The 13069-nt window shown below is 42.9% G+C and overlaps 1 protein-coding gene across 1 annotated transcript in view; it reads right to left on the bottom strand.

The window, feature by feature from the left end:
- The window catches only part of Epc2 (enhancer of polycomb homolog 2), a 127550-nt gene extending 116173 nt beyond the window's left edge, over positions 1-11377 (bottom strand). Inside the window, exon 1 of the mRNA XM_045147759.1 lies at positions 11176-11377. Within this exon, the coding sequence (XP_045003694.1) occupies positions 11176-11328 (153 nt within the window). The 5' untranslated portion in view covers positions 11329-11377. The remainder of the gene's footprint in view (positions 1-11175) is intronic.
- Positions 11378-13069: the final 1692 nt, after the last annotated feature.

A 13069-nucleotide genomic window follows, 5' to 3' on the forward strand; every position in this document is an offset into this window, starting at 1 on the left:
TCGTTTGCAGTGGCTGGAAGCCCTGGTGTGCCCATTCTCTCCCTCTCCCTCTATCTGTCTTTCTCTCTGTGTCTGTCGCTCTCAAAAAAAAAAAAAAAAAAAAAAAGACAAAATGAGTTGATCACCAGCACGCCTCATTCTCTGCTTCCTGACTTCAGTGGCAATGTAAACAGCCACCCCACATTCCAGCTGTCTACCATGCCTTTGCCAGCGTAATGGCCTCTATGCCTTCTTAAACCATTAGTCAAAATAAACCCTTCCTTCTTGAAGTTGTTTTTGTCAGATATTTTTGTCATAGCAACAACACAATTATTGAAGACATTTGAGACCTTCTTAAAAGGAAAATCCTCAGACCCTATTCTAGACCTACTGATTCAGATATGGAGATAAGACCCAGAGATCTGTGTTTTAACAAAACTTTGAAGGGATTCTAAAGTTTGGAAATCGCTGATCTATATCTTTTTACATTTATTTTTTAAGTATTTTGAAAACCTTGGCAAATGGTGCTAAATACTTAAGCTATCTTGAATAAGCTGAAGGCTTCCTCTGACCTACCAAGTACCTATGATATGTAAACAAATCTTCTAAGTCTTTAGGGAAAACAGCCATTGTACTTTAAGCCAAAGTTAAACCATCCATTACTTGTATTATAATCAAGCAACACTCAGATATTTAATAAAGCAAATATGACAATTTTTAAGCCAGTTGGAAAAAATGTGTATTCTCATGTTTTCTTCTCGCTCCCTCCCTCTCTCTCTCTCTCACACACACACACACACACACATACAATTTTACACACAGACTCAAATGAGATTATGAAGAATCTGACTAAAAATGCTACCAAAACTCTGGACAGTTAACAATGATAATAGTAATAGAAAAAAATGAAAGAAGTTCAAAGTCAGGGAAATGGTATGTAAAAATATAAACAGGGTGAATTGTTCTACTCATTCATAGGAAAAATTGGTATCAGATAAGTGAATAATTGAGTCTCTCTCTCTTTTTTTTTTTTTTTGTGCTACCATGCCTGGCAAGCATCACACACACACACACACACACACACACACACACACACACACACTTCTTAGTTATTTATTTACCAGAGAAAAGAGAAAATGAGAATGGGTGTTCCAGGGCCTCCAGCCACTGCAAATAAACTCCAGACACATGTACCCCCTTGTGCACCTGGCTAACGTGGGTCCTGGGGAATCGAACCAGGGTCCTTTGGCTTTGCAGGCAAATGCCTTAACTACTAAGCCATCCCTCCAGCCCAATAATTGAGTCTCTTGAAAAAGGAACTCCAACTCAAAATAATAGGATCAAAGAAGTGTTAAAAAGTTAAACCTTATGCATTAATACCTAGTATCATATTTTTAGTTCTTTCATCTAATTCAGTCTGGACTGTTATAGAACGTAAATTCACAGAAGCAAATAATTTTTAGAGCTAAAGGTAATAAAGGTCATTCAGTCTAATTCTACTTCAGAAACGAGGAAACTAATGGCCAATTTCTTTGAAGTCTCACAATTTCATTCCTATAACTCCAAAAAGGAGTGTGAAGAATTTGCTTTTGGGCTGGAGGGGTGGTTTAGCAGTTAAGGCACTTGCCTGTTAAGCCAAAGGACCAGGTTTGATTCTCCAGGACCCACGTTAGCCAGATGCACAAGGGGGCACAGGCATCTGGAGTTTATTTGCATAGGCTGGAAGACCTGGCATGCCTATTATCTCTCTCCCTCTCTCTCTCTGTTAAATAAATAAAATTTTTTTTTAAAAAATCTGCTTTCTTTAAAGGGACATTGGAGACTTTTATTCTTTTAAAAAAATGTGATTTTATTATTTGTTTGTTTGAGAGAGACAGAGAAAGAGGCAGAGAAAATGAGTATAGGCATGCCAGGGTTTTCTGCCATTGCAAATGAACTCTAGATGCACTTGTCAGTGCATCTGGCTTTATGTGGGTATTGGGAAATTGTACCCAGGCTTTGCAAGCAAGCAAGCACCTTTAACCCTGAGCTGTCTCTCCAGCTTTTTCAATTCTGTCTTATAAAAACCTCTTACAAAATTATGATTTTAAAAAACTTAGTATCTAAATTTACTATGGAACAAACTTCCTAGCTTGAGATCTTGTTCTACACAGTCAGTAGTATCTATCAGGTTAGCTTCTTGGCTGGGAGGGTAGCCTAATGTCAGGCTTCTGCCAGACTAGTAACACTTGCCATATGGCAAGAAATCTAAAATTCTGAACTGAGAGAAATAAAGCCACAATGAAAGCAGTAACAACTAATATTTCTTTAGTGAATGTGTATACTTCATGCCACACTAGATGTTCTAAGCACACTACAATTCACCCTCCCAACAACCCAATGGAATTGTATAAACATATGCCCAAGAATTCAAACCTACATAATCTGAGTCTAGAACAAGTGTAGTTAGCCAATATTGTGCTTCTCAGAAGAGTAAGGGTTCGGTAACATCAATGTGACCTGTTCCTAAAGCCTATTACTTCCCTGGTTCCTGCCCTCTGAAGACTTGACTATTCAGCCCTTTGTTAGAGTACATGAAACAGCTCCAAGGGCTCCTTAAACAGTAACCCAACTAGAAACCAACATAAATATATTAAGACATCATTTTTAGAGAACAGATACAGATGAACTCTAAACACGGATAAATCATTTCTTTACATTTTTGAAGCGATATACACAAGAAGAATTCGTCAGTTTCTGTGATAAGACATTCATTGCCTTAGCAAAAAAAATTATGATGACTTTACTATGCTCTAAGATAATGAATGGAGAAAGCTTTGTTTTCAAGTCACTCGTTTTACAGATGGAGCTGTATAACCAGGAGGCTCAAAGCCCTGGAGTCAATCAGCCATTGGGCCTGAGTTCAAACTTTGACTTTACTGTGTTTTAGGTAACAAGTAACTTAATTTCTAAAACCTTGGTTTCACCCTCTGGAAAAAAAGGTAATAGACAGCTCATATGTATACTCTATTGCCATTATGAGTGCAAAACCATCTATTGAACTTAATAAAGGCCTGGCACATACTCAATGCACTCATTAATTCACTCACCAAATGTTACCTCTGATGAACAACCTAAGGATCATAGAAGACAGGCAACTTTACACGACCACTTAATAATGATCAGAACGAGAAATAATGACGCCAAGCTCACATCTAAAAGATTTTTATCAGCATTCTCTTACAAACTCCTGGGCCTAGCATTCAAAACTACCTAGAATGGCATAATTCAATGTTTTGTTCAACCTAACCTAACCTTCCCTTCAATCATTTACCCTCTATGTCTGAACGTTTCTAGCATTGAAGATCCAAACAGGAACAAAAGAAGATGCCTGCATATCCAAAAGAAGAAAGAGCTAAACCAGCAAGAAAGCTACGAAAGTGCTACCCTACCAAGATTTGGATCAGAAGGATAAACAAGGGTAGCTAGAGAACATGGAAGATCTTCTGTTAGTATTCTGTTAGTATCCGTTATGTCCACAGAACTTGCACTACATATTCTGATGGTCAAATATTTGCATCACAATATACCCTACAACTAAACTTGAAAGCTCAGATTGTTCTATGAAGACTACATTATACATCTGTAAATTTTCTCTCACATCTCTTAACTGCACTGACATTTAACTTTTTCCTCATGGTCTTTGATGTCTGTCCAGTAGCTTTTGCTAAATTTCCCAATACTGTGTATGATTTTTACCTTAATAACTCACTTTAAGTTCCATAAAATCAAGATGTGAATTTTCTTTAAAAAATTAACACTTCAGCATACTGTCTAGTTTTGATATACAAACTCCTTTAGATAATTTCCCAATATTTTATTTAGTAAATAAATGGCACGTCATGACCCTTTTTCCTCCATGTGCATGTGTGTGGTATACGTATATGCATACATCTTCACAAGTATGAGGACAAACGTGTGTGGTTGTGTTATTTCCTTGCAGTGTCTCATTGAACCTGGAACTCTCCATTTTTTCAGCTAGACTGGCTGACCAGTGAGCCCCAATGATCCTATCTCTACCCATTTTGAGCTGGGGTTACAGACCTGTGAAGCATTTTGTGTGGGTTGAGGATTGAATTCATGTCCCCATGCTTGCAAGCAAATACTCTTATCCACTGAAACATCACCCTAGCCCATCACCATAAGGGTCCCACCCCCCCCAGGTAGGGTTTCACTCTAGCTCAGGCTGTCCTGGAATTCACTATGTAGTCTCAGGGTGGCCTCGAACTCACAGCGATCCTCCTACTTCGGCCTCCCCAGTGCTGGGATTAAAGGTGTGCACCACCATGCCCAGCTCACCTTATGTTTTTCAGAAAGGGTTTCTCAGTGAAGCTACAGCTCACCAGTTAGGCTAAACTAGCTAGTCAGAATGATCTAGGGATCCCATCTCTGCCTCACCAGTGCTGGGATTACATACTTATGCTGCCAAAAGGTCCGGGGGATATGAACTGAGCTCTCCTAACCCCATCATTTGTTTTTCACAATACCAACTTACAAAAACTACTTTATATTCTCTATAGAACCTCCCTATTATAAGACATGAAAAACATTAGTGCCAAAGTAATTTTGAAAAAAAACTAAATATATTCCTCCTGCCCACTGAAATATCACTCACAGTATAAAGATAACAGCAAAAATTAAGAAACAAATAAGAGGAAAAATTACACTTAAAGTCAGTCATGATCTTTTTCCTTTTAAAAAAAGTATTTTATTTTTATTTATTTAATTATTTGACAGCAAAAGGGGGAGGGGAGAGAAAGAAAACGAATGAGCATGGGCGCACCAGGGCTTTCAGCCACTGCTAATGAACTCCAGACACGTGTGACCTCTTGTGCATCTAGCTAACATGGGTCCTGGGGAATCAAACCTGAGTCCTTTGGCTTTGCAAGCAAATGCCTTAACCACTAAGCCATCCCTCCAGCCCGACCTTTTTCTTTAAAAATAAACTGAGTAAGGTATGGTGGTATGTGGCTATGATAGGAAGTTTGAGGCCAGCCTGGGCTACATACCTAAACCTTGCCTCAAAAACAAATGAGGGGCTGGGGAAATGGCTTAGTGGTTAAGGCATTTGCTGCCAAGCCTAAGGACCCACGTAAGCCAGATACACAAGATGGCACATGCATCTGGAGTTTGTTTGCAGTGGTTAGAGGCCCTGGCGTGCCAATTCTCTCTTTCTATCTGTCTCTTCCTCTCTCACTCTCTCGAAATAAATAATTAAAACCAAAGGTGTACATGCATACATGTATATACACATCATATACATTTATGTGCTGAAACACATGATTCATGTAGACTTTGACTTATACTTAAATGAAAAACTATCTTGGGGTGGAAAGAATGTGAGAGAGGATGGGCAGAATGCTGAAGAACTCTGTCTTCCAGAAATGACATGGCTGTTGCATTCATGACCTCATAATAACTCATTACCTGTACAACATGTGCACAATATTGGGCCCATCAACATTCTGTCATGGATAATGGTAGAGGGCATGAGGGTCCTCCTTTCCCTTCATTAGCAGTTAATGGATACTAAAGAGGCATTTTCTCCAGTGGTGTAGCCACTTATAACTTGCCTGTACTGTGGTAAATAAACCCACAAACACATGCTCTTGCAAGTAACCCTAATTAAACACAAATACACAAGAGACATAAAAGGACATTAAAGTAGAAGAGAGGCTAGTTGGGAAGGAATTCAATGGCAGAAGCATGGGGAAACAAGAAAAAACAAATGGTGGCAGACTATGATCAAAATTAGCTGGGCGTGGTGGCGCAGGCCTTTAATCCCAGCACTCAGGAGGCAGAGGTAGGAGGATTGCCGTGAGTTCAAGGCCACCCTGAGACTACAGAGTGAATTCCAGATCAGCCTGGACCAGAGTGAGACCCTATCTTGAAAACCCAAAAATAAGAAAAACAAAACAAAATACATTATATACACTTGTAAAAATCTTCAATAAAATTTAAAAGAGAAGTATCTACCTATTTGACACAAAACAAAGACTAATAATGCAGCCATATCTACATATAAGAAATGCGTATTTTAGGGCTGGAGAGATGGCTTAGTGGTTAAGCGCTTGCCTGTAAAGCCTAAGGACCCTGGTTCAAGGCTCCATTCCCCAGAACCCATGTTAGCCAGATGAACAAGAGGGCACATGCATCTGGAGTTCATTTGCAGTGGCTGGAAGCCCTAGCACACCCATTTTCCCTCCCCTCCCCCTGCATCACTCTCAAATAAATTTAAGAAAAAAGAAATGTGTATTTTAAACACTTCTAAATTAAGAGAAAAAAATAATTAGTATTTAGCCATACATAGTGTCAAAGTAAGCAACCAAAAAGAATGCCTAAAAAACTTACAAATTCCTCTGATGAATTATACACAGAGAGACACATACCAAGAGAACATGTGAGTGAACCTAAGAGTTAAGCACAGACAGTGCACACACAAAAACACAGGCTTTGGTACACTGGAAAAGAAGCAGAAGCTCACTGAACAACAAACATTTACCAAATATACAACATTCTATGACAGGTCCAGCTCCAGGAACCTGGAACACACTAATGAACAAAACATGCAAAGATCATGCAGAGTAGATTCTAACAGGAATGAGCATAAAAATGAACTAGAATAATTCCCTCACAGGTCTTCCATGCATAAGGTAAAAATAGAGAAATATAAAGGTGCCAGTAAAGGAAGAGTCAGCAACTGCTAAGAGGAAAGATAGAAAGCAAAGAGCAATCAGAGCAGGGGACTCAGCACAGAGTGCAGAGCTCAGGCTCTATCCCACTGCAGAAATAATCAGAATCAGACACTCAAACTTCTGAGCAAATCATCTTCAGTTTGGAAAACTCTCAGCTATAAAAAGTAAAGTATTCACAGAAATTATAACAACCTTAATAGTTCAGATGTTAATTCTGGGTTCTGAATGTGAAGGGTGGTATTTATGAGAATTAGGTTTTTGTGACATCAAAGGCAAGGGTACCCATCACTAGCAGTAAGACCTTTCAGTTTATCTATAAAACAGAAAATTTTAGCCCTCTCCTTACTAAGCCATAACCACAAACAGGAAATAACTGAAGTATCTAACATATCTAACAGGTGTAAGGACAGATATATCAATTTGTTAGTATACTATTCAGCAATAAAAATAATAGATTAAAATATGCAAAAACATGAATATTAAATGAAATCAAGCTGACCAAAAGAAATCTGACACAAACATGACTCCTTCCATTTACATGAAATCTACAAAAGGCTATGCCAATCTATCCTGAGACAAATAATTCAGTGATTGCCTGGAATTAGAGGTAAAGCATGACTAGCTACAGAGGAACATAAGGACACTGATTCTGGAAATGTTTATCTTGGATGCATACCTTGGTCAAGGCTCATCAAACCTTTACTGTAAGCAGGAACCAATCACTGTAGATAAACTTATCTCAAGAAGGTGGTAAGAAGAAGAAAGGAGGAGGAGGAAGAAGAAGAAATAAGAAAGAAGAAGGAAGACAGAAGAAGGAAGAAGTAGATGATGATGACTAAATATACATAAAGCCCTTAGCATAGTATCTGCAATATAAATATTTGACAAATAATAGATATTAAAAAGAAAAGGCTGGGAAAATGCCTCAGCAGTTAAAGATGCTAACTTGCAAAGGCCCAGGTTCAATTCCCCAGACACCCATGGAACACAGATGTGCACACACACTCACAACTAAACAAATATAATATCATATATACATGTATTTTTTTATTCGCAAACAGAGAGAGAGAGAGAGAGGGAATGGGAGAGAAAATAGGCATGCCAGGGTTTCCTGACATTGCAAACATGAACTCCAGATGCATGCACCACTTTGTGCATCTGGCTTTATATGGGTACTGGGCAATTGAACCCAGGCTGTCAGGCTTTGCAAGCAAGTGCCTTTAACAGCTGAGCCATCTCTCCAGCCCTAACTATATTGCTTAAAAAAGAAAAACAGGACTCGGGAAATGGCTTGGCAGTTGAGGCATTTGCCTGCGAAGCCTAAGGACCTTGGTTTGATTCCTCAGGATCCACATAAGCCAGATTGCACAAGGGGGCACATGCATCTGGAGTTCATTTGCAGTGCCTAGAGACCTGGCATGCCCATTTTCTCTTTCTCTCTATGCGCCTCTTTCTCTCTCTCTCAAATAAATGCATAAAATATTTAAGAAAAAGAAAAACAGTAACTACCACTATGAAATATTTATGAGGCGATGGCAGAATCACTCATCAGCTGGTTTTCTGGTTCAGATTCTAAATAAACACAACTGAGACCAGTTACAGGAAAACACCAACTGGCAGATCTTAAGCAAAAAACAATGAACATCAGAAAGAGGAAGAATAGGAACATGCCCAAAAGAAAGGAAAAAGCTGAGAGAATAATTTGGTCTGCAACGATAGCAGCATGCTACCCAAGGCAAAGACAACTAGATGACCTGACCCAGGTACTGTCAGGCAATGATTATATCAATAAAGCCTAGTGATAGCCCAATATAGGAGAGAAGTTTTTGATTTTTATCATGCTGGGGATCAAACCCAAGGCTTTCTGCATACTAGGCTAAGCACTCCTACTGAGCTACATCCCCAGTCCTAGGAGACAGTTTTGTATAAAGGAGGTGAGACAGGGTTGAGGGGGGAGCTATCCATAAAGTCTTCAAAACGAAGTCATGGAGTTTGCTACCCAAATATGAAAGAACAGTAACAAATACCTGTCAACAATGGAAAATCTGGCTAGGTGTAATTGCACTTGTGTAATTCCAGCACACAGGAGACTGAGGCAGGGGGATCTGGAGTTCAAGGCCAGTCTGGACTACAAAGCAAGACCATGTATCAAAACAGCAAATATAAAACAACTTATAAATCCCTAAGGCAAATTGCTTTCCAAGTTTATATGATCAAAAAATAAAGATAACTGAGACATACAATCCAAGTGAAAAATAAACATCTTTGAAATTTATATTTGACTGCTGCTTAGAACTGTTGAGGCAAAGCTTTAAAAAATGGTATTCTGCTTAATACCATTATTACTGTAAATACAAGGCTAGAGGAACTGAACTGGCTGACACTGGTCAACAAAGGTTCTGACATACATGCTTTAAAAAGCAGAAATAAACACCCTGACAGAACCTTCTGGGAAACCAAAGATTTTATTATTAATCTTGGTATTAGGGTTGGTTTTATTTTGAGAACCTCTACTTGCAACATTAAAAAGCAGAAATGATAGGACAATTAGCAGTCCTGGGATTCAACTCCAGTTTGATCAGAATTTGCCTTTTTTCCCCCCTTCCTTAAATTGGAAAGGTAAAGGATAGTAAACAGACACCAAGTTTAGCACTCTGTCTAGATTAAAAGTCACAAGTGTTACTGACAAAGTTAGTGAAGCAAAATTATGACAGGTTAAGTCCTTGTTTTTAATCTAACATAAAAGAAAAACTAATCCACAAGGTATAATCGTGGTAAACAACTAAGAAAAATATAGGTGATTGCCAAAAAAGAAAAAAGTCATGTTTCTTCTAGGTTCATTCTGGAACAGGTTTCTTCATTCAAGCACTAAAATACAGGATCCAAATAATTACATACAATACTGATTTCCTTCTTTTAAGACACATTACTTACTTTGAAGATGGAAGTTAAAACTCATAAAATAATAAGTATTCCCAAAACTGTGTTCTTAAAGTTCAATGAAATCTTGTACATATTAACTTTAAAAAAAGATTATCCTTTCTGTGGAAAACTGAATTAACCTAGAAACAAATTTTATTAAACAAAACCAATTTTGTTCTTATATAACTAGCTCTACACTTTAGGCATAACTGCTAGGTCTAATTTTTTAATTGAATATTCATTCTGATGCTATGCGTATCTTCTACTGAAAATATTACACCTTTTAGGTAATCAACCCCCCCCCAAAAAAAGTGATTTTAAGTTACAGTAGAAAGTAGTAATAACAGGAGAGGATAATGAGGTCAGAACTGGAGCAGCCAATGAAAAGACTAAATGCATTTCCTGCAATATTAATAGTCAACGGAGAAAACCAATCACAGAAACCTCCAGCTTTCTCCTGACAGTCACAGAAGCAAGGGAACCAATCCACACACACCCGAGGTTGACAATAAGGCGGGACTGAAGGTTCATTGAAGAAATTCTTCAGGGTGCAGTTACTATGAACTTCACACGCCAAAGTAACAACACTCCAGAGCCGTCAACACTGTCAAGTCAGACGAAATTCAGTCTTACATAAAACTGAACCCACCGCAGGGGGAAGCGTCCTTTTTGCCATAAGACCCTGGGGTCATCATCAAAAATACAGCTGTCAACGGAGATGCTCTGAGCGTTCAGTTCAACTTGCAAAAGACCAGGACCCTCCAGGGTCACCTCCCGGGACGCGGCTCGGGGCAGCGCAGGGCGGGCGTCTGGCTGCCAGCATGCCGGCTCCGTGCTGACGCCGCGCAGAGCCGGGGCCGTCCGGGCCAGCCGGCAAAGCTCGCCGGTCCCCGCGCCCAGCAGCCCGGCTCCGGCCGCCCGCTCGGCGACGCTACGAGCCGCCCGGCGGGTCGCTACCCCGCGGCAGTGTGGCCCGGCCTCACCCCGCTTACACCGCGTCGGGCCGTGGAGCGCGAGTTTGTTTTTTTTTTTAACCACGCTGCGAAGATGTTTGCTTTTGGGGAAAAAAAAGCAATTTTACTTTCCCTAAGCCATTTCAAAGAAAGAACACGCCAAAGACAAATGAATTTAAAAGTGGAATGGTAATATGCCCTAGTCGAAAGATCACTGAAAATTAATTAACCACACACCTGGAGAAAAAAAAAAAATTAGCAAGGTAAACAGAGGCCGTACGCCAAGTGCGGCCAGCGCATCCCCTGCGCCATTCCCGGGCGCTGCTTACGGCAAGGCCCCCTTACGGCAGCGTAAGCGGCGCCGAGAGCTAATCACAACACTGGGACGCAACAACATGGCGGCCGCGGGCGGGCGCTGCGCCGGCCGACAGGCTCTACGCTACTCCGCCGGCGTAGGCTCTCGTGCGCGGGAGCGGCTGCGGCGCCCTCCAGCGAGCGTAAAGCGCTCTGTGAATGGCGAGGCCCGACTGACAAAGGGGAGGGGGGAGGAGGGAAGTGGGGGGGGTAATAAACACTCGAGTCCCTACCGATTCCTCCTCCTTCTCCATCCCGGTGGGCATCTGGGGCACGGCCCGGTTGATGGAGACGCAGTCGTTGAGATCAGGCATGTCCTTGCCGCGGTAGATGGGCAGCGGTTTGGCGGCGTCCAGCGCCCGCGCTCGGAAGGAGAGTTTACTCATTGTCTCCCCGCCTCACAGGAACAGCCCGGGCGGCGGCGGCGGCGGCGGGCGGCGGGCGGGCGGGGAGGGGGGAGGACTCCCGCCGCCTCCTCCACCTCCTTCCTCAGTGCAGCGCGGCCGGCCCGCTCCTCCTCCTCCTCCTCCTCACTGCCCCCGGCCACAGCATGGGCGCCCACCCCGCCCGAAAACAGCCCCCCGCCGCCCGCGGCCGCTTCCACACGCTAGATCCGCCGCTCGCCCGCCCGATCCGCTCCCTGCGCCATGGCCAACATGGCGGACATTACCACAGCGGCGGCGAGCGATCCCGGCAGCCCGCGCGAGAGCGCGCCCCCGCCGCGGGCACGCGCCTCGCCCTCTCCCTCCCTGTCTCCCTCCCTCCCTCCCTTCTTCCCCTCCCTTCCCCTCCCTTGCCTGCCTGCCTGCCTGCCCACCCACTCGCTCGCTCTCCTCCGCCGCGCGGCCGCTCGGCCGGCCCAGCCCGCGTGCTGGGCTCGGGCACAGGGGGCGGCTGCGGCGGCCCTGGGCTCGCGCAGCGACGCTGCCCGCAGCCGGGCAGGTGCCAGGTGCGCCGGCTCACCGTTCCGCCTCGCTCCTTCGGCTCGCCCGCGCCGGCCCCGCGGGAAGGCGCCGGGCATAGGGCCGCCGAGGAAGCGGTCCGGCGGGGTCCCTCCTGTCCCCCCAGCAACACACACCGACGCTGTACTTAGAAAGCGCTTGTCTCCATGCTAATCTAATTTCGCATCCCCAGTTCGCGCATCCCCCAGGAGGTGCGAAGGGGCCATTCCGTCTGCCCACTCAGAGGGGCGCAGCTAAGAGCGCCTCGCAACGCTCCTGCAGACGCATCCTTTCTGCCCAGCATCGTCCCCTCGGTGCCTAGCCGAAAGACCTCTCCCCAAGTCAGGCATCCTCGCCTTCACCCGGAGGGTGCTTGTGGGCAGCGCTGAGGGTTAAATGGTGGAGAATGCTAGATGCAACAAGTGAGCTTGCCATCTGTCATCCAAACTTCACGAGAGTTATTTAGTGGATGATACTTCTGATTTCAAAACAAAATATTCGTTCTTGAGATGGTTCGAATTGAAAGCTTTAACCAACGCAGCACACATTTCCCAAGTCGCAGATAGGTGTAAATATTGGGTGCTTGGAAGACGCAGTGAAAATCGGAGATAAAGTTCTTGTCTTCATGTGGCTTTCACGTTGATAGGATGTCAGGCTCACTGGAAAGATGAGTGCCAGTAAGAGTGGCAAATACTTGAAGAAAAGGACAGTTGCAAAGACAAATGACAATCCAAAAACGTAACTGAAGAAAACTAAACAGGCAGCACAAAACAGTAGCACAAAGCTAATTACCAAATGGCATCTACAGGCAATTGCTCTGACTGTTCAAAGAAAGGAGATAGCTTCAGCCCAAACTAGTTAGAGAATGTGCGGGTTAAAAAGAAAATCAAGTTAGCTCAAGTATTAACTGTCACTGACATTAACCTCTTTTGCTTAGTTTCTTCTTGAATCGTCTCTAAACACGATTGCCCAGGACCCACATAAGCCAGTTGCACAAGGTGGTGGCACATGCATCTGGAGTTCATTTTCAGTGGCTGGAGGCCAAGCGTGCCAGTTCTCTCTCTTTCTTTCCCCCTCCCTCCCTCTCTCTTTCTCTCTCAAATAAATAAATAAATAAATAAATTATAAAATAAATAAAAAACTGAATCTTTCTTCAGTATGGTCTCCTTTGGTACTTCCCTCTTAC

The sequence above is a fragment of the Jaculus jaculus genome, chromosome 4 (assembly GCF_020740685.1).
Source record: "Jaculus jaculus isolate mJacJac1 chromosome 4, mJacJac1.mat.Y.cur, whole genome shotgun sequence".
In the NCBI taxonomy this organism is placed as follows: Eukaryota; Metazoa; Chordata; class Mammalia; order Rodentia; family Dipodidae; genus Jaculus; species Jaculus jaculus.